The following is a 22133-nucleotide window of genomic DNA, read 5'->3' on the forward strand; positions in this document are numbered from 1 at the left end:
ATTTATTCTTTGGGATCAAAAGTCTACTAAAACATACATATGAGTTTCAAATGAAATGAGTGATCCCTGTTTAAAATTTCCAATAAGATCCCATCAAAAGCGACAAAAGCCACTTAGAAACCTATAAATTTTATTGGTTTCTAAGTGGCTTTTGTCGCTTTTGATGGGATCTTATTGGAGTTTTTTAACAGGGATAGTTCCGGAATTATTCAATCTATTTCTTCTTTTTGATAATTAAGCTATAATATTCATTTTTCGTATTTGTGTAAATAAAAAAAATAAATATACTATAAAATATATTTTCTACTACATTAGCTTACAATGAAAGAACAACTGAAAGAAGGAATATTTTAAATTAGCGCTTAGTGACAGGTAGTGTCATCTGGATGCGACTAAAACTATCACAACAATTTTTTTTTATAACAACAATGAAGTTGTAACCTCATGATGACGCTTGACGCTAGCTTTGAGCGTCAAACTATAGCTCCACCTAGCTGAAATAAATAAAGACATATCCAGCGTCAAATGCCAGCGTCAAATTAAAAAAATCAGCGGCGAAAAAAATGTATGAATATCGAAAGTCGATATCTCGAGATATACCTAGAAGCTAGTTCTTAACCTAATTTTTATAAAAACACATGGTAATAGTAAAATAACTTATGACAACAATAAATGTTAAACATTAATGAAATAATTACATCAAATTTAAGTGACTTATCGAAATTTCAATGGCAGATGAATATGATTATCAATTGTGGATTTATCAGTGTCAAAAAATAATTCGTCAAGCGCAAATAAAAAAAAAAATTCGACGTAAAAGGATCATATGTGCTTTATTATGCAATGAAATAGTTATCCAGAGATCTAAAAAAAAATATACACCAAAGAAATTTTGGATCCATCCTTTATTTAAATTACGACGAGAGCATGGATTTTTCGAAGCCGTCTTCCCAACTCTTTCTTCATACTCTGAAAAAATTGAAAATTATATTCGAATGACAGCTGTACAATTTGAGCAACTTTGTCAAAATCGATTATTTTCGAGTTCGATTATATTATTTGTAAATTGACGCTCCACCCTCAGCATAAAAAGCTAAACCGAGTTTAGCTTTTTACGATTTGACGCTACTAAGTTTTTTCCAGGTGGCAGCACGGCCTAAATTAACCACGTGACCCAATTTGACGCTCATAACCAGCGTCAAGCGTCAGCATGAGGTTACACCTTGAGCGTCTTCAGCAGAACTCAGTCCTGAGTAAACTTAGTAAGATATGTATAGTATAGTAGATAGATATATGTATAGCAAGGAATGCTTTGACTATACTTAGGCTAACTAAGTTTACTCAGGACTTAGTTCGGCTGAACACGCTCATTGACTGCGTTTGTGGTAAGTTGCGTTCATAACGCGGCAAATTAACTATAATTTTGATTACTTAATTTGATTTCCCAAGCGGCACAAATTTTTAACTTCCCGCTAAGAAAATAAAAAATTTCTAAAAATCAGGAAGTTATTGGTTTTACCCCGTTTAACGAAAATCGAGATTTCATCAGATTTCGACGTTTTAAGGTTCTAGAAAGCTTTCCTGATTATTCCCGCGGTGTGTGTGTGTGTGTGTGTGTGTGTTTTTTTTTTTTTTTTTTTTTTTTTTTTTATCCTTTTTACGGATTCTAGGCATAGCTGTTTGGCCTGGATATGTGGCGACTCGACGCAGCGTCATACTAACTCGACACTAACGCCCCTACCCACTAAACCCTAAACCCCTTTTCCTTCTTTCCTCTAATCCCTCATGGAAACCGCCGTCAGGCATTACTTCGTGAAGGGAGGATCTAGCTACTGCTCTTCCTTCTGGTGGCTAAGGTGTTAACTACCTTCCTTCTATCTTCTGCTATTTGCTCTTTTTCTTTCGGTGGAACGCAAGTCTTTAAGGACTTCTGTTGCAAACGTGTTGGTAGCGTTCCAGGCAGCTTCTGATGACAACATTGCTTCTACTAGTGAATCTGGTTGCATTCTCTGGTTCAGGATCCTCTCCAGTTCTTCACGCTGTGGATCGAAACGAGGACATACAAAGAAGACGTGCTCCGCGTCTTCAGCAGCTCCTGGGCAGGACGGGCACTCCGAAGAGTCATCGTGCTTAAAGCGGTGTAGATACTCTCGAAAACACCCATGTCCCGACAACATCTGCGTAAGATAGTAATTGACCTCACCGTGATTCCGGTTAAGCCAAATGTCGATCCGAGGTATGAGACGGTGCGTCCACCTACCCTTCTCTGCAGCATCCCATTGTAGTTGCCATCGGCCTATGCTCTTCTGCCGTTCTTCAATTCTAAGTTCTTCAGGGCTCAGTGCAGTTGACCTTTTTCGTTGGTAAAGGGCCCGTCTTTCCTCTGCTAGAACTCTAAGAGGTAGGGTTCCAGCAATGACGCACACTGCTTCTTCTGATGTAGTGCGGAAGGCACTAGCTACTCGTAGGGCACTCAGTCGATATACTGGTCCAGCCTTTCTCCATGATTCTTGCGTCTTTAATGCGTCGGCCCAAATGGATATTCCGTAAGTGAGCACCGATATGACTACTGATGACAATAATAGCCTCCTGCTCTGTTTTGGGCCTCCGACGTTCGGCATCAGTCGTGCGAGACTAACCCTCACTACTGACGCTTTGGCACTGACATGTTCCACTTGCTGCTTGAAGTTGAGTCGGGCATCAAGCATCACTCCCAAATATCGGATATAAGGTTGTGATGTGATTTCTTGTTCGCCGACTTTCAGCTTAATGGTCTCTACCACTTTTCTGCTGGTAATAAGTACTGCCTCAGTCTTGTGTTGCGCCAGTTGCAGGTTCACTGCGTCCATCCACCGGTTAACGTGCTCAAAAGTGAGATCGAACATATGATTTATCTCGTCAAGGTGTTTGGCAACGATCACTACGGCTACGTCATCTGCATATGCTACGAGTTTGACGTTTCTTGGCAGAGTTAGTCTTAATAGACCGTCATACATAATGTTCCACAGGAGCGGGCTTAGAACTGAACCTTGTGGTACCCCTCCAGTAATGTCATACTCCCTCGGCCCGTTCTTCGTGTCATACTTCAGGACCCTGTTTTCAAAGTAGCTTGCTACGATCTTAAGCAGGTATTCTGGTACATTCTTCTCTTGGAGGGCCTGCATGATGCATTTCCAATTGGCGGAGTTGAAGGCGTTTCTGATGTCTAGTGTCGCCACCAGGCAATACTTCTTCGTTCCACCTTTCCATCTGGTTCCTGCGATTGCTTCCTTGGCCGTATCAACAACCTGTTTGATTGCGTCCAGGGTTGATCGTCCTTTCCGGAATCCATACTGATTGTCTGCCAGGAGTGGGTCGACTACTGCTTCAATTCTCTGGTAAATTATGCGCTCAAATATCTTACCCGCCGTATCTAACATGCAAAGTGGTCGGTAAGATGACGGTTCTTCTGGTGGTTTCTTCCCTTTAGGTAACAGTACCAATCGTTGCTGTTTCCACTTACGAGGAAAAGTCCCCTCCTTGAGGCATGCATTATAAGTGTCGAGGAATAATGTTGGAGCTGCCTTTATGATGGTTTTCAAGGCTATATTAGGGATTCCGTCCAATCCCGGCGCTTTATTATTCCCTACACGGTTACAGGCCTCCAGTAGTTCTTCTTCAGTGACAGGTGGAATGTCGTCCAGTTCGCCTGGCGCCAACTGGTAATCGAAGTTGCGTTGCTGTGGGAACAGTGCAGTGACGATTTTCTGAAGAAGTTGAGGACACGTAGGTGATGGCATTTGTTGTTTTTTCAGGTGGGTCATAACCACCTTATAAGGCCTACCCCACACGTCTTTATCCACCTCGTATATAAGCTCTTTCCAGCATCTTCTTTTGCTCTCTTTGATGGCTTTATTCAGTTCACGACGCGCCTTTTTGTACTCTGCGATCAGCTCCACTGAGTTGAGCCATTGATAGCCGCGCTGGGAGATTCTTCTCTTTCTATGACACTCTACAGAGGACGCTGATGTGGTCGTTCCACCAATGCACCGAAGGTCTCGAATTTATGCCACGTTTACGAGGCATACTGGCATCACAAGCATGTGTTACTCTTCTCATCAGGTCCTTAGTATGTTGTTCTGCACATCCAGTGTTGATCGGATCACCATCGAGGGCTATTAGCAATGCTTCTGGGTCAAAAGATTTCACCTTCCAATCAACGATGTTAGACTGCTTGATTGGTCTCTTGAGGTTCTGGTCGTTTGATATTTCTCAGAATATCGCATGATGGTCGCTGGAAGTGTAGATGTCCAACACTTTCCAGTTGTAGTCACCTCTAGCAAGGCTATTATTACTGACAAAAGTGAGGTCTACAATTGAGCTTGCGTCACCTTTGGTGTAGGTCGGCGTATCACCACTGTTGAGCGAAACTACATCTAGTGTAGTAAAGGCCTCTAGTAGTGCTTTCCCTCGTGCGTTGGTATGTTTGCTGCCCCCAGTCAACTGCCCAGGAGTTGAAGTCCCCGGCTATCGCTACTGGATGGTATTGCTTCGCATCTTCAGTTAGTCGATCCAAGAAATCAGTGAAGTCAACAATGGAGAGGCTAGGTGGTGCGTAGCAGCTATAGAAGCGGATGCCCTCTACTGATACTGCTACAAAGCCGGCATTGCTGTTGTCGACTGCATTTTGGAAAGGGAGCTTGCCACATGACCAGATGACAGCTTTGGATGTGCTATCAGCTTCCCAGGGTTGGGTACTCAGGTGTTTATATGGCTCTGCTATTAGTACCAAGTCAAGCTCTAATTCTTGCACGGTCTGCATGAGCAGGTCATGCGCGACCTCACAGTGATTGAGGTTAAGCTGTAATATCCTCATGTTTGCTTGCTTGTCAATCTCTGGAGTGCCTCTTTGTATACCGGGCACCTGTATGTGCCGGCGTGATGGGCAGCGTTCTCTGCGCTCTTATTTTCCGCGCATAATACACACTTCGCTGGGTTTTTACAGTCCGCAATCTTGTGTCCTTCTTGGCCGCATCTGATGCATAGCTTGGATCGATCTGTCTTGCTTCTGCACTGGGATCCGTGGTGCCCGAAATGCCAGCATTTGTAGCATTGGGTAGGTTTTCTCGTGGCTCTAATTCGGCAGTTGACCCAGCCAATTCGGATTTTACCGCTTCCTTCTAATATCTTCTGAGCTGCTGCAGCCGGTAGTGTCACGACAGCGGTTTGGGTACCTCTGTAGGCTTTGCGGATCTTGATTGTCTCTGGTAGTGTTTCGCAGAGCTCCTTGGTTACCGCATGCAGGGCAGCCTGAATATCCTCCTTTGTTGTGGTGTCATCTAGGTCTCGAATCTCAATGTCTTCTTGTGGCCCTTTGCAGATCACTTTGGCCTCCTCCTTAAGAATGTTTGCGATGGTATGTTGCAGGCCTTGTCCACGCACTTCCGCGAAATCGTAATCAGCAAGTCCCCGCTTCTGGTCTTGTTGATCTTGTCCACTGTTGTGCGAACTTGCTCATCAGGGACGTCCTTCTTTATGCGACGCAAAATCTCGGCGTACTTTGCTTTCTCGGCCGGGCGGATGATCAGTGCGTCGGGTCTGATCCATTTGAGCGGTTTTTTGCGCTTAGGCTCCGGCCTGGGCTTCTTTGGAGGCTCCTTTGGGAGCTGTTCTTTGGCTAGCCTCCGTTTCTCTTTCCTTGTGTGGACATATTTCCAATCAGTCGCGTCTTTTTTTTCGGCGTTCTGCTTCATCACGTTTTTCGGAGGACTTGGTTTCAAGTCCTTTCTCTTCGTCAATCGCCCATCTATTCCATCTGGGGAGTTTCAGTCCTTCCTCTTGTTAGACTTGTTGGAAGTATGACCTTCGTCTTTAGCATCAGATTCACCGTCAGCATCGCCTCCGGTGTCCATTGATTCTTCGATCTCCACAGCAAGTTGACTGCTCTTCTCCGGCGTAAAACGAGGATTGAGTCGTCGAGGTGACTGCCATTCTTCGTCCAGTTTTTTAAACCTTCGAAGGGCGTTAACTACCCCGGTTGCCTTGGTCTTTATCTCTTTATGGATATTGACCTTTGATTGGACAAACTCATGCAGTTCGCTGGTCAGCTTTTCGAGGCGTTCCAGCGCTTGCGTCCGCTTCATCTCAGCGCTTACGGTAATCGCTGCTTCTTGGGCGTGAGGCCCACTAATACTCCTGTCCTTTTCTTGATTTTTCGTTTCTTCCATGGTTTTGAGTGATACTCCAAAGCAAAAGGTTGTCTCCGAACGCGATGCCTCCGGAAGTGGAGGGGTGATCACTCTTACAGCTACCTCCATTGCTATAAGAGCTTTCGGTCATTGAAGCGGGAAATCTCAACCGCTTCGACCCTGCACCTGCTTCCTTCATCGGCTTCCTCTTGCTCCCGTGGGTGCGGCACGTAGATGCCGGGAGTTACCACGTACACCGCGCTATAAGGATCATTTCGCACATCTCTTTCGAGCAGCGTCACCTTATCCGCTTGCGTACGTGACCCTAGGTCAGATGGTGTGACCAACCCTTCCTGCCGAAAGGGGAGTTTTCGTTTTTTACCGCGAGAGCTATTTTATTTCGCTCTTACCCTCTGCTCCGAAGAACAGCGAGCTTTCTCCAACCCACAAGGATACACGGACGGTGGCTGTTATTCTTCAGCTCCGATGCCTGATTTGGTCCGCGAGGGCTATTTTATTTCGCCCCAATCCGCCGATCTTACGACCGGTTAGGACCCCCCTATCCGCCACCTGGGGACGCGCCCGGTGGGAGTTTGGCTTCTTCCGACGGGTGTGTGTGTGTGTGTGTGTGTGTGTGTGTGTGTGTGTAACCTTCTCGTAACTTTTGAACGGCTCGACCGATTCGATCGCGGTTGGCGCCTTTCGAGAGGACTTGAAAGCTTGACCAAGCTTAAATTTTCAATTTGATTTGAACCGATTCGAACCAACAGATTTTGAGAAATCGCAATAATAAAATTTTCAAAAAAATGTTTTTTTGGAATAATTTTCAAGTGACTGGACCGATCAATTCAAAAAACAAATCAGCTCTTAACCGTGAAAAATCACGTCGACTGGCTCCAAGAATATCAAAGTCGGATCATTGGTTCGAGAGATACCATTAACGAAAAATTTGGTAATAAGTTTTTTTTTCACACAACTCCGACATTTCTTTTGGATCGTTTTTGATGTATTAAAATAATTATTAGAGCTTAAACAACCACGTCGTTCGCTGTAGCTTCAATGGGATAGTTTGCAGTAAAAAATGCAGTCAACGTTAGATTTAAGTTGGTACAAATTGTAAATTTTCATCATAAGTACAAAAAATACTAAAATCCGAACAAAAACAGCACGAAGCCTAGATAGATTTCGTGCTTTACCCATATGGCAATCTTTTTCAAGGCTTGAGCAAGTCTGATCTCAATTTCAATAGTTGTTAGTGTCTTTTTATACCTATGGCTCTTGCTCCAGATACTTGTAACAAATTCAATTGACAAGTCTTGAACAAGCTGTTATATCCGATGATATAGTAGATGTCGATTTGATGCATTACGCGGCAAATTCACTATAATTTGAATTATTTAATTTAATTTATAATAAATTATATATTATAAATAATGCATTTTGTTTATATACTAAATTTGTTGTAGTACATAAATTAAAGTATAGTAATCTCCTTAAATAAACAATCAACAAACTAACTTTGTCAACATTTCTCAGAACTATAAAAGTACTCGAACAAGCTTGCTTGTGTTACTCGACAATTAAACCTTTGTGAAAACTAATAAAAGAAAAACCATGTGTTAAATGTCCTTCAAGGGTTTGTTAGTTACATATACATTCTCGTTAAGCATTTTCAAGAGGTCATAAATTATAAAATAGAATAAGACCATAGAACCAAGCCAACAATAATACTATTCGTTAAATAAATAACTGATAAACTATTGGAGTTACGTTTAATAATATTAAAAATAATAGTTAATATTTAATTAAAATAACAATATCTCATATTAATTAATAAACCAAAATCATAATTAATCTGCAACACATATATTAAATTTAAACGTCTTAATCATAATAATTTAATAAGTAACATTTATAAATTAATATCTAAACTTATAGCTATGATAGATAAACTTTACATAATTATATTTATAACATTTATAATAAATTAGTTATAATAATAATAATAATAATAATAATAATGTTCTAAAGTTAATACTTTTGTTAATGGATAAACCATAAGAATTTAAGATATAATTGTGAGCCCAGGTATACATTTGTGTATGTACCAAGCAAAATATATGTAGGCACAGACATGGACGAGAATAAGTATTAGTGTATAAGTTAAAATAAGTATTAGTATATATATGTTAGAATAAGTATAAGATGTAATAGACTAAGTATATTGGTTTGAAACATAGAGGGGGAAGTGAAGCCGGGAACCACCGACTTCGAGCCGATACTTTTGTAACTACACTCCTCCCTGAGAACCTGAGAACTTTAACTGAGCACTTGCTGTAGCTGAAACCACCGAATAAAATCAAGCTCTTCGTTAATTATTGTTTATAATTTAAAACAGTCCATCTAACTAAAGTTTTCCTTTTTCTTCAACTTAACCCAACAGATTTCGTTATCAAAAGCTGAATTAATAAACAACAATAAATTTAAATAGATCCCGCGTGACTACAACTCACACCTCAGTCCAGAAGGAGGCAGTACGAGCAATCTAGTGACCTTGCTGGACATAACAAAGCCTTTGTACAAGAACTTTCGGCCAGATTATAGCTCAACAATTGTGTAAGAAAATTGAGAAAATCTGAATATGCTTATCGATAAACTAACTATATCAATTCTTAAGAAAGACTGACACCAGAAGCATGCTGAATATACTTGTGCAAGACTTGCTCAAGATCTGCTCAATAAGATCAAATGTTTTCGAATGGCCGTTGGCATCATTCTACCCCTCCTATATTTACTATAGGATCAGTGGATCTCATTCAGCTTAACCTTTTAGAGTATAGACCTACTGTTTTATCGATCAAAACAAAATTATTTTAAAATGACCACCACTGAATCAATAGATCTTCAAGTAGTGCAGGGGAAAAAGTGCTATAAAATATATAATGCATGATGCATCTTGAGCAAGTCACGCTTCAACAATTGCTGTTAGTTTTTGGTTGACAAATGCTTTAGAAATGAACAAATTACTGAGAATTACGGATCTTGAGCAAATATTGAGCAAGTCATGGGTAAGTGTCTGTTGTGAGTTTCTGATTCAAAAAATCCGTCAGAAAGTTTTTCAATGCACCTTGCATTAGACTTGTCTCATATTCTTGCACAAGATGTCTTGAGCTAGTTATATATAAATCTTGAAGCAGTTCTTTCTACATGAACTTGAGCAAGACCCATACGTAGAAAAAGACACTAGCAACTAGGTGTTTTGCTCAAGACACTGGCACCTAAATCTTGCTCAAGGACATGTTACCTGGGTATTCTTCCAGTAAGTCTCGTAGGTAAACAGGTACCGTGTTAGTCTTTAAAGCGTCAGGTCCCCGGTTCGATCCCCACTCACGGTGAATTTTTTTTATTTTTATAGAAATAATTATATCTAATTATCTAATTATATATGATTAGATCTGGCCAATTTTCAGGTCTAATTATATATAAGTGATTATATATAACTATATATGATTAGAAAAATTCATTTTTTCCCGGGTACTGCAATGGACTAAGGCGTAGCTTAAGATAATAACAGACACCTTGAAAGGACTTATCGCCTATCGATATCAACTGATATATTTTGGTATTTTCACGCTATCAAACTCAAACTTTTACTAAATAATCTTATTTTTCGCGTATTCAACGGAACATAGTAAAAAATTTTATGTCATTGCGTCAAAATTCATCGTTAAGCATAGCAAGCTGACGAGAAATTCCCAAAAATCGATAATTTTTTAGCCGACAAACTAGACTACACCCTTAAGTTAATGCATGGCCCTCTATGGGACAATAATTCAAAAGTAGAAAACCGTGAGAGTAGCCTCAAAAAAAGTAGCCTCACATTGTAGCAAATAAACAAAAGTTTTAAATTTCATTTTTCTATTTTTTTTTTTTATATTGTACGTATACGAATTGTGAAATTTATCGGTAAGAGAACATTAAATACTATAAAAACGTAAAATAGAAGATTAAAAAATTTATTAAATTATAATATAGTCATTAACTTTCAAGGTTACATCTAGACATTAATAATTATTTTCATGTCCAAAAAGGTATTTTAACATAATTTTCACTGTTACCAATGGATGAAATAACTTCAAATGATGACCATGAAGAATATCAGTACCTGAATTTGGTTAAGCGAATAATAAACGAAGGATCAAAGAAAGATGATCGCACCGGTGTTGGCACGTATTCAATTTTTGGAACACAAATGCGATTTTCTTTGAAAAATGGTAAACTTATCAATTTAATCAATCTGTCATTTCAACTAAACTTTGTCGTAATTTTATTCTTTTTTAAATGATTACTGCAAAAGGTGTATTTCCATTACTCACTACAAAATCAGTATTCTGGAAAGGTGTAGTTGAAGAACTTTTATGGTTCATCAGTGGATCAACGAATGCTCATAAATTGTCTGAAAAGGGTGTTCGAATTTGGGATGCAAACAGCTCAAGAAAATTTCTAGATAGTCTTGGATTTCAGAATAGGGAAGAAGGTGATTTAGGTCCAATTTATGGATTCCAATGGAGACATTTTGGAGCTCAGTATACTACTATGCACGCAGACTATACCGGGCAAGGTAATCATTTTATACTTTTTTTTTTTTTTTTTTTTTTTTAGCAGAAAAATATGATTTTCAGTTATTTGATTAAACTTGTTTGTCATGATTCACTTTGAATCACTTAACATAAAATTATCAGAGATCTTTCCTACTTTTAACTTTGATACAATAATTTTACTTACAAGTAATCGTGCTAAGAATGAATACCTTAAGCTTTCACTTGATATCGCGTCTTTTTACTTTATAATGGCCATTAGTTAATAATATTTCTTTGTTTTATACTATTATAAAATTGCAATAATCAAATATCTATTAACAGCTAATACAATTTTATGTAGAATGACTTTGTTGTATAAAAATCTACAATTAATCACATTATTTTCATGAAGTTGATCTATCATTATTCTGAATCGATAATTAACATAAATTTTTTTCAGGTGTAGATCAACTTCAAAATGTGATTGATACCCTTCGTACTAACCCAAATGATCGACGAATGATCATGTCCGCATGGAATCCTGTTGATATACCGAACATGGCATTACCACCTTGTCACTGTCTCGTCCAATTCTATGTTAGTAATGGTGAACTTTCTTGTCATCTTTATCAACGCAGTGCTGACATGGGTCTTGGAGTTCCGTTTAATATTGCATCTTACTCGCTTTTGACGTACATGATAGCACACATAACTAATTTAAAGGTAAAATTAATCTGAATTACTTGCGAAATTTTTCTATATTTTGAGATTTGAATTAGTTTTATATTTAAATATTTTTTTTGCAGCCTGGAGAATTTGTTCATACAATGGGCGATTGTCACGTGTATGCAAACCACATTGATGCTTTAAAAATTCAATATCAACGTAAGCCAAAACCATTTCCAACATTGAAAATTACAAAAGACGTTAAAGAAATCGATGATTTCACTGCATCTGATTTCGAGTTGATCGCTTATAATCCGCATCCAAAAATAGCGATGAAAATGGCTGTTTGAAAAATCAATTTTCATCACTTTAAATTATCGTTAATAAAAAAATGCATTTGATTATAAATGATCATTTTTTATATACAAATAAAATAATTTTCTCACTTATAACTAGTTTCATGATGCGATTAAAAAAAATTAATCTAATAAAATAATACATTATATTCTTTTTCGTAATCTTTACATTAAAATATTTTAATTCATAAAAAACGAAAATTCTGATCTAAATCTAGCCAATTAAAGCATCAAGACTGTACTTTTAAATATTTGTCAAAAAATAATTTAGCTTAACGATAAACTTTATATATTAATAAAGTTAATTCAACTTGAGCTATTGGATTATTTTAAAAAAAAAAAAAAAAAAAAAAAAAAAAAAAAAGTGTAAATAGTAAAATATATTCCAATTTAACTTCAATAGATAAATATCAGTTTTTTTTTATCTTTCTACTAAGTTGTTAGTTGTTTTTAAGAGCAGTTATTTTTTTTTTTAATTTTGAAAAACTGGAAAGAAATAAACAATAAATGAAAAAAATAATATTTTTTTCATTTACATCTTTTATGTATTTTTTTTCTTAATGTATTTTATAAAATAGTTGATCTCAAATTAATACTAAAGGCTAAGACATTTGAACATCATTAGATTGCGAAGTTGATAATTGATGAAGTTGTTGTGTAACTGCCAGAGTTCCAGATTCACTAACAGAAATAATTACCCAAATGATATCTGCAAAAACAGTATATAGTTAGTAACAGATACACTGATGAGCACAGTTATTTAATAATTATTCAATAACCTCCAAAATAAGATCCAGTAACTGTCATCATTCTCCATTTACTTTGAAAAACCCCTAATTCATTTGGACTGGTTAAAGTAACTGTAAGTTCAGTAATTTCCTTTGGACCTAGTGGTGGTACCTCGATTCGTGTACAATCCCCCATAACAATACCTCCAGTGTATTGAAGAGAAATTCCTTCAGGCCATGATTCGTTGCCAGAATTTTGCACTCTCCATGACTTTTGGAATTTAGTGTTAGGCGATACTGACTCACCTTCACCGATTGTACAGTCACATACTAAAGTCATACTAGGAAGTTTAAAAGGTGACTCAAAATCAAAATAACTGCAAATTGCCGCTTGTAAATTCCTAAAACATATTTAGAACGGTATATATTAATATTTTGTTTATTATTTAAATTTATTTTCATAACCTCAAATAACTATAAAATTTATTTTAAATTGTATTCATACCAATAGAATAATTAACAAGAGTAAAGATAATTTAAGAAAAGACATAATAAATTACCAATAATATTTACCAATTGTTCATATCCAGAAAAAAAGTAGCAGTTGCTTCGTTTAATTGACTACCTGCTAACAACTTTTGAAGTTGTTTAACCAAATCATCTTTATCAGTTGTACCCATACAACTAAATTGTTGTAATAAATGTTGATCAAAATCTTTGTCCAAATCCATTGTTAATTATTTAAAGGCGTTACTAATAATACTAAAATTTATTTCAAACTCTGCTTTTAGCAGCACGCCATAACACACAAAAACATGGAGAAAAAAACAAATAAATAAATTAAAAAAAAAAAATTGCACTATCGATTAAAAAAATGTTTAAATTTATCTTTATTGTTAATATTATTATGACATGAATAATATTTTCACTTGAGTTGAATAAAAGATAACACGCAATTTTTTTTTCTCGATTTTATTTTTTATAATGGTCAGTATTTTTTAAAATACTCAACTCTTTGTTTATTATTTTGTAAGTCGATAAATGTTTACGTTATAGAATTGTTAGACTGATGATTTTAAATGTCATTTGTTACAATGTGTGTAAATAATGTACAAAAGACAGACATTAAGTATACTACTAAAATAAAAAAGACACATAATATATAATGTCATAACTCCTATGAAAGGTTAGGTATGAGGTATAAGTGTATAGTTTGTATCAGGGGTGAGCAGTTACGCGTAACGAGCAGTTTCCTACGTATTTTACGTAAACAACGTAAAATACTTAAATTCGTTCGGTATTATACGTCGATTAGTATGCCACCTGGTGGTTATCATTGGACATTGTACATTTTTAAAATTCTAAGCGTCTCAACAATTTTCGCAATAACTATTCTAAACTTTTAATTTTATCTCAAAATTGAGTGCATTAAAAAAAAAAATTTATCAATCATTTTTAAAGAAAATGATTTTGTGATTGAAAAGTTAAATGGTAAAAATATTGCTCAATGTTTAAAGTGCAATTATAAGTTAAAAAATACTGCACAAATTCGATTACAAAGTCATCGGTAAATAGTTATTTAATAAATATTTATATTTTCATTGAATTAAAAAAAAAAATTTTTAGTCATTTTTTGATAATTAATTTTGTATTTTCTTCACTTATTTCAGAAATAGATGTGGTGCCAAAACTACTGATCTCTCGGGAAAAACTAAGGTATAATAAATACTTTTATTAAGAAAATTTTCGAGAATATATATTCTTAGCTCAAGAACTTGTTACATTAATTGAAATAATTTTTACTTAATTTAAATAAACCTATTCTCTTGTTTATCTATTATCCAAAGATAAATATTGATGCTCTTCTCTTCAGAAATTAGTAATTAAAAATAATAGAATATTTGATCTCATCGAATTTCTTGAACCAAGAAATTGTTAATTGAGTAAAAGTATTATTTTTCTCAGTAAATATTTTCAAAAAAACAAATTTTTTTTTTTATTTTGAGTAAATTTTTCTTTACATTTCTATAGGTGCTAAGTAGATCCTCTAAAGAAAGGTCAGCTGATATTTTATTTGATAATCAATCTAAAGCGACTTCAAGCATTTCATCAAATAGTAGGAGTGATTTATCAACTATTGATGAAAAACTTGTGAAATTTTTCGTAGGATGCAATCTCCTGTTTAGTATTGTTGAATCAATTCCGTTTAAAGAGTTTGTTAAGTCGTTAAATCCGAACTATCATCTTCCATGCAGAAAAACTCTCTCCAATACGTTGTTAAATAAATTACACAGCAAAATTTCAAATAAACACACAAAAATGGATCAGTCAGAAGGAGTAATAGTGATAGATGGTTGGAAAAATTCGGTTGCAAATACTAAAAATGTTGTATGTATTATTCATACAGCAAATGAACCAAGTTTTTTTTTAAACTCTTGGGATTTCACATTGTTATCTGAAGATACACAACAATTAACTAAAGTTATAGAAGAAGCTGTCGAAATAGCCAAAACAAATTATAATAAAACCATTTATGCCGTAGTTTCTGATAACGCTTCAGTTATGACAGCAAATGGGTAAAACTGTAAATTTATGGCATGCAGGATGCAGCAGTCATCATGGAAATTTACTTGCCAAGGAACTTATTGATAAATCATTTGCAGAATCTATAAATACCATTTTACGTACATTCAAAGTTTCTAATTTAGAACGAGAGATAATAGAAAACGGAGGAACAAAAATTAAATTGGCTTGCAAAACTCGTTGGTGCAGTTATCGTGATGCGTTTCGGTGTTGCTTAAAAATTTAGATATAATGAAAAATGTGAGCCGTCATGGGACGCCTGGCAGATGTGAAACATCGTGTGTGTACAAGTAATATGCATAAAAGATAATGTTATTACAGGAATTAAATATAGCCTAATGAAAAAATGAAGTATTACGAATTTCTTACAGAAAATGGTAACTTTATTTAATAAACATTTATTTACATGTGATATAAAAATTCGATATTAATATCAAGTGGCCACAATTTAAATATTTTCATCTGTGACTTCAGTAATAGTTATATTCGATGTTTCCTCTGCTGGTATTACTGTGACGATTGGTCGATGATAACTAAAGTACGTTACAAAAGTATTGGATGAAACATTATCAAGATATCTCACAAATACAGCATCTATTGTTGTTCCATATTTGGTAGTAGATTCTCTTGGATTGTTGTTGATTTGCAATTGAAATTCTTTTTGAAGAAATGTCATTAATGGCATTGATTCAGCTCTTGCAAAATTTACATTAAAATCTCCAGCTAAAATTAATGGTAGTTTATGTTTATTCGTTTTAAAAATTATTGAACCTCTTTGACTATAAGGAAATAACCTTTCATGTAAAAATCAAATTATATGATCCATTTTGTTATTAGGTGAAATGTATACTACAATCATAATTAATTCACTTCCGTCTTCTAGTTTAACATGTGAAGCACAAATATCACCAATAGATGTTTGGGAAACATGAACTTCTGTAGCATTTTGAACTCCAGCGGCTCTAACATTTTGTCGTTTAAATTTTGCAATACAATGAAAGTTACATAAGTCAACTGCTTCGTTTGCAGGACACCATGTTTCAGTTAGTAACAAAAAGTTACTATTTCTGCAAATAGAATCTTGTAAATCAGCAGCATATTTTCTGAGACTTTGACAGTTTAAAGTGTATATGGTTAATTTATTTCTGGAGTTCATAAAATCAGTGATCAATCCTTGCAATGTAGTAAGTCTGTTTAAAGATAATCTTTCAAATTCGTGCTGTAAGCTGGAAACTGATGGATCAACTCTCCTTCCATGATAAAATCTTAAATCATCCGTACTGTTACATATAAACAACCCTTCAGCACTTGTTACTCGTGTTAAAGCTACGTAAAGTAATGGAATACTATGACTTTTACTATACTCATACACCACCTCGTCATAAGTACCTCCTTGAAACTTATGAATAGTCATAGCACATCCTGATATCAATGGAAAATGATTTCTTTTTCCCACAATAGTTTTATTATTATTGAGTGATATTGTTGAAGTTCGACGCACAATAGAGCACGTTTATCGATATTATGTTCTGCAACAAAGGCAGCGACTTTTCTTCTAGCCACTGTACCAGTGTTTTTATCTGGAAAAACTAGCCATATGCGAGTAACTTGATTTTCTTCGTTTTGTTCGATATGAATAAGGTTTCCAACGGCGCCATTAGCTTTGATTAGCGCCATTAGAGGATTTGCAAATATAAATTTTATTAATAAATTTTTCCATATTAACTCCTTCATGAATAATAAAAAAATAATTAATTGAAGATAATATTAATATAATTTATATAATTATTAATCTTAATATAATTTATATAATTAATAATATGATTAATATGAATATAATTAATTAAATATAAAAATATAATAATTACATTTATGGACACTTGAAAAAAATACGATCTACTTACACTGGATGACTTCGGTAGTATGCCATAGTGTAGTTTCACTTTCTTTGCACAAGGTTGATCACTTCCCTTTTGATCTTCTGAGAGTTATCACTATCACACATATTTTATTGTCAAAAATTAAAATAAAAATGTTTCACATCAAAATTAAATAAAACGCAGGTTATGTGTACCGTAGTAAACTGAGATAATATATAAGAAGGTATTCCAATCCTGCAATGCATGATGGGAAATGTGTCAATCGGTCCGCGCTAGCACCTCACGAGTGTGTGTCAGACACACGCTAACCGGCAATCCAAAGTATTTTCTGATGTTAACTCGCAATAATAATAAATTTTATGTAATAAATAATCATTGCATAAAAATTATTTTCACCCTCTGAACAATAATAATAAATAATAATAATTAAATAAAAAATGAGTGAGCCTCACAGACATAAGGTCACAATAGAAGTGAAACTTTTTTTAAGCCGCTTTAAATAAATAAACAGATCAATATATATAAATATATATTATAAAGCATTTCATTTATTCTCAAAACAAAAATAAATTTATTGGATTAATTATTCGGTTTTAAGAATTAAAACAATTACACATTTTTAATTTAAAATTCTAAATGAATTTAATTCTAAGAATATTATGTTTCTTACCAACAAATGTAAGTTTTATTTTTCCTCTTTTATTTTTTAGAATAATCATCTTATCTTATTCTTTATTATTACTTGAATTATCAACAAATGTTATCAGCGGCTTGTGATAGCTAAAATGTGAAATAAATATTTTTGTCTGTATTCTTATTTAAGTATCTCGAAAACCGCATCTATTGTTGTCCCATGTTTTGTCGTTGGTTCATTTGGATTATTATTTATCGCTAAATCAAATTTGGTCTTTAAAAAATCAACCAAAACGGCCGATGACTCCGATGAAAATTTACGTTAAAAATCTCCACTAAGGATTATAGGTTTTTTCAATATTGATTAAGTTCTTCCGCAACAGCAGCCGAAAATGGTAGTAGTGCACGATGAATAAATTTTATTATGTCTGTGATATACTTATTCGGTGATATATAAATTGATACTAGTAAAATTGACTGGCCATTTTCCGTTGTACATTCAGCGGCACAAATTCTCCTACAGCACTGAGTTGTACTCCAAGTTCCTGTATATTATGTACTGAAATGTCCATTGATGGTGTTACAATGTGTGTTGTATCGTTATCATTTTTGATAAATAGCTCCGACCCTCCAGATCTTATATTAGGGCGTTTATATTTAACTACACACAATTAAAATTAGGGAATGGAAATGTCTTCATCATTATAGAGTCCCATCGTTTCAGACAAAAAAGTAGAATATTTGAATTAGCAGCTACTTTGTCGATAATGTCATTGTTATGGGCTTGTAAACTTTGAATATTCAAACTATAAATTCGACAAACCAGGCTTATTTACGTATTAATTTATGCATATATCTGTACTAAGAAACGTTTTTAAATAAGAACGGTTTGCGACAAGATTGATACAATACACATATACATATAGCTGATATATACGCATATACATATAATATATACACACACATTATATATATATATATATATATATATATATATATATATATATATATATATATATATAAGTAACGTCGGTGGACTTATCGACGCACGCGCACTGCACTCGTCCACTCTACTTGACTCTCCTTAACTCTCCCCACTCTTTTAAATATATAAGGCTTTGCTCGGCTTGCTATACAAGCGATTCCCCCACTCGCCTACTCTTAAACTTCTTTCACTCAATGCTTCTCCTCTAGCGCTACTTCCTTTTTCCGCCTCAAATCGTTCACACTTTACCCTCCGTAAAAAGTTTCACTCTCAAAACCTTTGAATAGCTTTTTATTGCATCCGTAAATTCTCCGGTTAACCGTTTCCTTAAACGCAGTTTATAATTTACCTCTTACACCACTACGTTAAGTTCTATTGTGGTGCCTCTATTTTTTGATAATTTTACATTTACCAAGTCCGGGTTCAAAACTCGGCAATTCTAAATTTTTTTTTTTTTTTTTTTTTTTTACAATTATTCTATAGTTTTATTATAATTTTTACTATTCCAATAGATTGTCAGGTCTTATACTGAATGTATTATTATTATTTATTAATTATTAGTAAAAATAATTAGATTAGAAGCTCGTCTAATAACAGGTAAGTAATTAGTATGTACACAGTCATTTTAATTTATTGAAATTTTTATCAAAATGTTATAATAAATATAATGAACAATATCGGGTTATATTAACAATAAAATTTTTCACAATTCAAATGCTACTGGTGGGAAATTTCGAATTCAACGTTACCCTTATGAGGTATCTGATTGTACTTATTAATTGCAAATTATTTCTTATCCTAATTAATTAATATTTTTATAGAAATTATAATGACAATTATTTATTCTTAAAAATATTTATTTATGTATATGTATAGTCAAATGAAAATTTTTAATTTATTTGATAGATACAAGTAGTATAGAATTTCGCGATTGTCATTTGTTTAAAAATGTCAATTTGTTTTTTCTTAACGTTTTGTTGTTGAGAGTGTGTATTGAAGAGCTAAATTAAGTAAGTATGGATATTTATTTTTAATAAATTTGCATTTGGATAACTTTTATTGTATGCGCGAATATTCAAACTAATATTTACCAACGCAGATCATGGGTGGATGTAGCTTTCCTGACTGTCATAACAGCAGTGAAAAAGGGTTTTAAAATGCTGGGAGGCTGTTCAGTTGAGATGAGAAGTAAAATGGGCATCTGCTTGTAAAATTTCAAAACCCATTACTGAGAATTCTCGTTTGTGTGTGAGGTATTTACCACCATGATAAAAAAAGTAACTTGCCTGACGAAAAAAATCTTGAACCAAAAAGAAATCTATTTGGAAAAGAAATGTAATTTTTCTGAGTGAAGAGAAAAAATTTTTAATCTAAGATAATACTCTTCGTTTCAGTACATTTTCTAAATTCAAAAAATTTTTTCCCATTTTTGTTAATATTACCCACTGTTCCGACAGCTTGTAGAGTACCAATCACTTGCGGGACCTGTTCTAGTAAAAGGTCTCACCACTGCTATTTTATGACCCACCACAGTTCGATAAAATGCACGTTGGACTGGCTAGAAAAAATTTTTAGCTATGAAATGGGACATGCATTAATTCTAGCGGCGCAAACTGGTCTTCTTCCGCAAACAGCTATGACCACTCGGTGGCTTTATTTTATTATGTAGTCAGTGGTATGCGTTCATGGTCTTGTCGGGCACAAAAGTAACTCACGGAACTTATGGCGCATCGTTAGAACGAGTAGAGTTTCTGCAGAAAGTTTATTGAGATTATCAGGTGCGAACTACTAAAGTTAGTTTCGGATAATAGATGGAAACCGATACAACGGGGGCATCATTCTGGCTACCACATTACTGCGTGTAAAATTACGAGAAGATCTAGTTCTGGAATAAAAAAAATTGGAGTACCTTCTTACGGGCGTCAGACTTTCTAGTTCTGGAGAAAATTTATTTTCTCAGGTTCGAGCTGGTGGTGATATTCACCCTAAACTTCTCGCCAATATTACGCTACCGAATGTTTGATTGGCAGTGGCTCTTAAGTATTTATGTGTCCCTGCGTCTGTATCATATGAAGACAATGATGAGCCGTACTACATTGACTTTCTCAAGCAAAAAAAACTGAACTCCAAAACTACTAATGATGATTCACAAAATTTCCTTTTGAAATTCCGGTAAATTGTAAATTATCCGGAAATACAAAGAAACTATGGGCTTTATTACCTTTGTGGTTGCTAGCGAAAGCGGCCAGGTGTGCGAACGGTTGTAACTGATTGTGAGGCAGCAATAATCTCTTTCAGTTCCTTTTTTTTTTTTGCCTAACGCGAAAGTACGTTTGGACGGATGCAATGGTAAATTGAGGAAACTTGGGAAACATCCGACAGAAAGTGGCAGTATATACACTTTTGAAAGAACTGCAGGAAGAAGTTTTTGCTACTTTACAAGAAAATCTCTTCTCCATTTGCGGAAATTCAGTTGCATGAAAAAGCAATGAAGAGTGTCCTGGAAACTGCTGATCTGGAATCATTAGTCTTCCCAAAATGTCATGGTATTCCACGACAAAAATACTTTCCGGAAAATTTATCTCATTGTGACTTCCCATGTTCTCGCAAAAGACATTACAGTGCAACCTGATAATCCCAATGTGCTGTGCAGTCTTTCAGCCTCTGAAGAGCGCATATATGCGCTAACGTCAAGCAAAACCGTCCGTAAATAAGTTTTACTATACTACATTATTTATTCTTCTTTCTCAATAAATAAAATTGAGGCTTTCAATTTTTAAAGGAGTTACTTGTTGGGTGACAATATTTTTATACATATATTAGTCCTTGGAATAAATATATTTTACCTATATATACTGTCCATCATATTTTCTATTGTAATACGTTGAGATTTTGTTGATTTGATTCAATAATAATACTTCATATATTTTGCACAATAAACTTAAAAGTACTTTGTTTCCAATAAATTAAAATGACTGTATACATACTAATTACTTAATTCGTTATTAGACGAGTTTCAATCTAATTATTTTTACTAATAATTACTAAATAATAATAATACATTCAGTATAAGACCTTGAGAATCTTATTGGAATAATAAAATTATAATAAAAATATAGAATAATTGTAAAAAAAATTAGAATTGCCGAAGTTTCGAACCCGGACTTTGGTAAATGAAAAAGTTGTCAAAAAGTATGTAGGCGCCACAATAGAGGGAAGCTTTTAACTTGTACCGATGTGGGAGAGGGTAAATGATAAAGCTGCGTTTAGGGAAAACCTCGGTTTTAACCGGAAAATTTTACGGATGCAATAAAAAAAGTTATTTAAAGGTTTTCGCTTGAATTATGATTATTTATTATTATTGTTAGAGGGTGAAAATAATTTTTATGCAATGATTATTTATTAAACAAAATTTATTATTATTGCGAGAGTTAGCATGAAAATACTTTGTTGCCGGTTAGTGCGGTTCGACACACCTCGTGGTGGCGCGACCGCTTTTTGACACATTTCCCATCATGCATTGCAGGATTGGAATGGTCTCTTATATATTATCTT

At 34.5% G+C, this 22133-nt stretch overlaps 2 protein-coding genes, 1 long non-coding RNA gene and 1 pseudogene across 8 annotated transcripts; 2 read left to right on the plus strand and 2 right to left on the minus strand.

The window, feature by feature from the left end:
• Positions 1-432: 432 nt before the first annotated feature.
• LOC123271000 lies at positions 433-1375 on the minus strand. Its single transcript, XR_006510752.1, has 2 exons — positions 699-1375; positions 433-619 (listed from the first exon to the last, which is right to left on the minus strand). It is a non-coding gene; the product is annotated as an uncharacterized LOC123271000 (long non-coding RNA).
• A 7353-nt stretch (positions 1376-8728) lies between these two features.
• LOC123270983 (thymidylate synthase) lies at positions 8729-11796 on the plus strand. 5 transcript variants are annotated; one of them, XM_044737190.1, is made up of 5 exons: positions 8729-8783; positions 10259-10441; positions 10525-10788; positions 11208-11470; positions 11554-11796. In XM_044737190.1, exons 2-5 carry the CDS (start codon positions 10288-10290, stop codon positions 11761-11763), a joined length of 891 nt encoding a protein of 296 aa, XP_044593125.1. In that variant the 5' UTR covers positions 8729-8783; positions 10259-10287; the 3' UTR covers positions 11764-11796. The 5 variants fall into 5 exon arrangements, with proteins under 5 accessions (XP_044593125.1, XP_044593123.1, XP_044593124.1 ...); XM_044737188.1 differs by lacking the exon at positions 8729-8783 and adding an exon at positions 8951-9235; XM_044737189.1 differs by lacking the exon at positions 8729-8783 and adding an exon at positions 9924-10133.
• A 338-nt stretch (positions 11797-12134) lies between these two features.
• Positions 12135-13698, minus strand: LOC123270989 (protein ILRUN). 2 transcript variants are annotated; one of them, XM_044737200.1, is made up of 4 exons: positions 13510-13698; positions 13071-13281; positions 12549-12898; positions 12135-12478 (listed from the first exon to the last, which is right to left on the minus strand). In XM_044737200.1, the coding sequence occupies exons 2-4, from the start codon at positions 13226-13228 to the stop codon at positions 12372-12374; spliced, it is 615 nt and encodes a 204-aa protein (XP_044593135.1). In that variant the 5' UTR covers positions 13229-13281; positions 13510-13698; the 3' UTR covers positions 12135-12371. The 2 variants fall into 2 exon arrangements, with proteins under 2 accessions (XP_044593135.1, XP_044593134.1); XM_044737199.1 differs by lacking the exon at positions 13510-13698 and having other exon boundaries at positions 13071-13469.
• LOC123270167 lies at positions 13691-15374 on the plus strand (annotated as a pseudogene).
• The last annotated feature ends 6759 nt before the right edge of the window (positions 15375-22133 follow it).

The sequence above is a fragment of the Cotesia glomerata genome, linkage group LG8 (genome assembly GCF_020080835.1).
Source record: "Cotesia glomerata isolate CgM1 linkage group LG8, MPM_Cglom_v2.3, whole genome shotgun sequence".
In the NCBI taxonomy this organism is placed as follows: domain Eukaryota; kingdom Metazoa; phylum Arthropoda; class Insecta; order Hymenoptera; family Braconidae; genus Cotesia; species Cotesia glomerata.

Bases quoted from the DNA above. Each gene is read 5' to 3' on its own strand.
- LOC123270989 (XM_044737200.1), bottom strand. From the start codon at position 13,228: ATGGATTTGGACAAAGATTTTGATCAACATTTATTACAACAATTTAGT. The intron at 12,899-13,070 runs GTAAATATTATT...AATATGTTTTAG, and splicing joins TTTCTGGATATGAACAATTG to GAATTTACAAGCGGCAATTT. The intron at 12,479-12,548 runs GTTATTGAATAA...CTGTTTTTGCAG, and splicing joins TACTGGATCTTATTTTGGAG to ATATCATTTGGGTAATTATT.
- LOC123270983 (XM_044737190.1), top strand. From the start codon at position 10,288: ATGGATGAAATAACTTCAAATGATGACCATGAAGAATATCAGTACCTG. The intron at 10,442-10,524 runs GTAAACTTATCA...TTACTGCAAAAG, and splicing joins GCGATTTTCTTTGAAAAATG to GTGTATTTCCATTACTCACT. The intron at 10,789-11,207 runs GTAATCATTTTA...AATTTTTTTCAG, and splicing joins CGCAGACTATACCGGGCAAG to GTGTAGATCAACTTCAAAAT.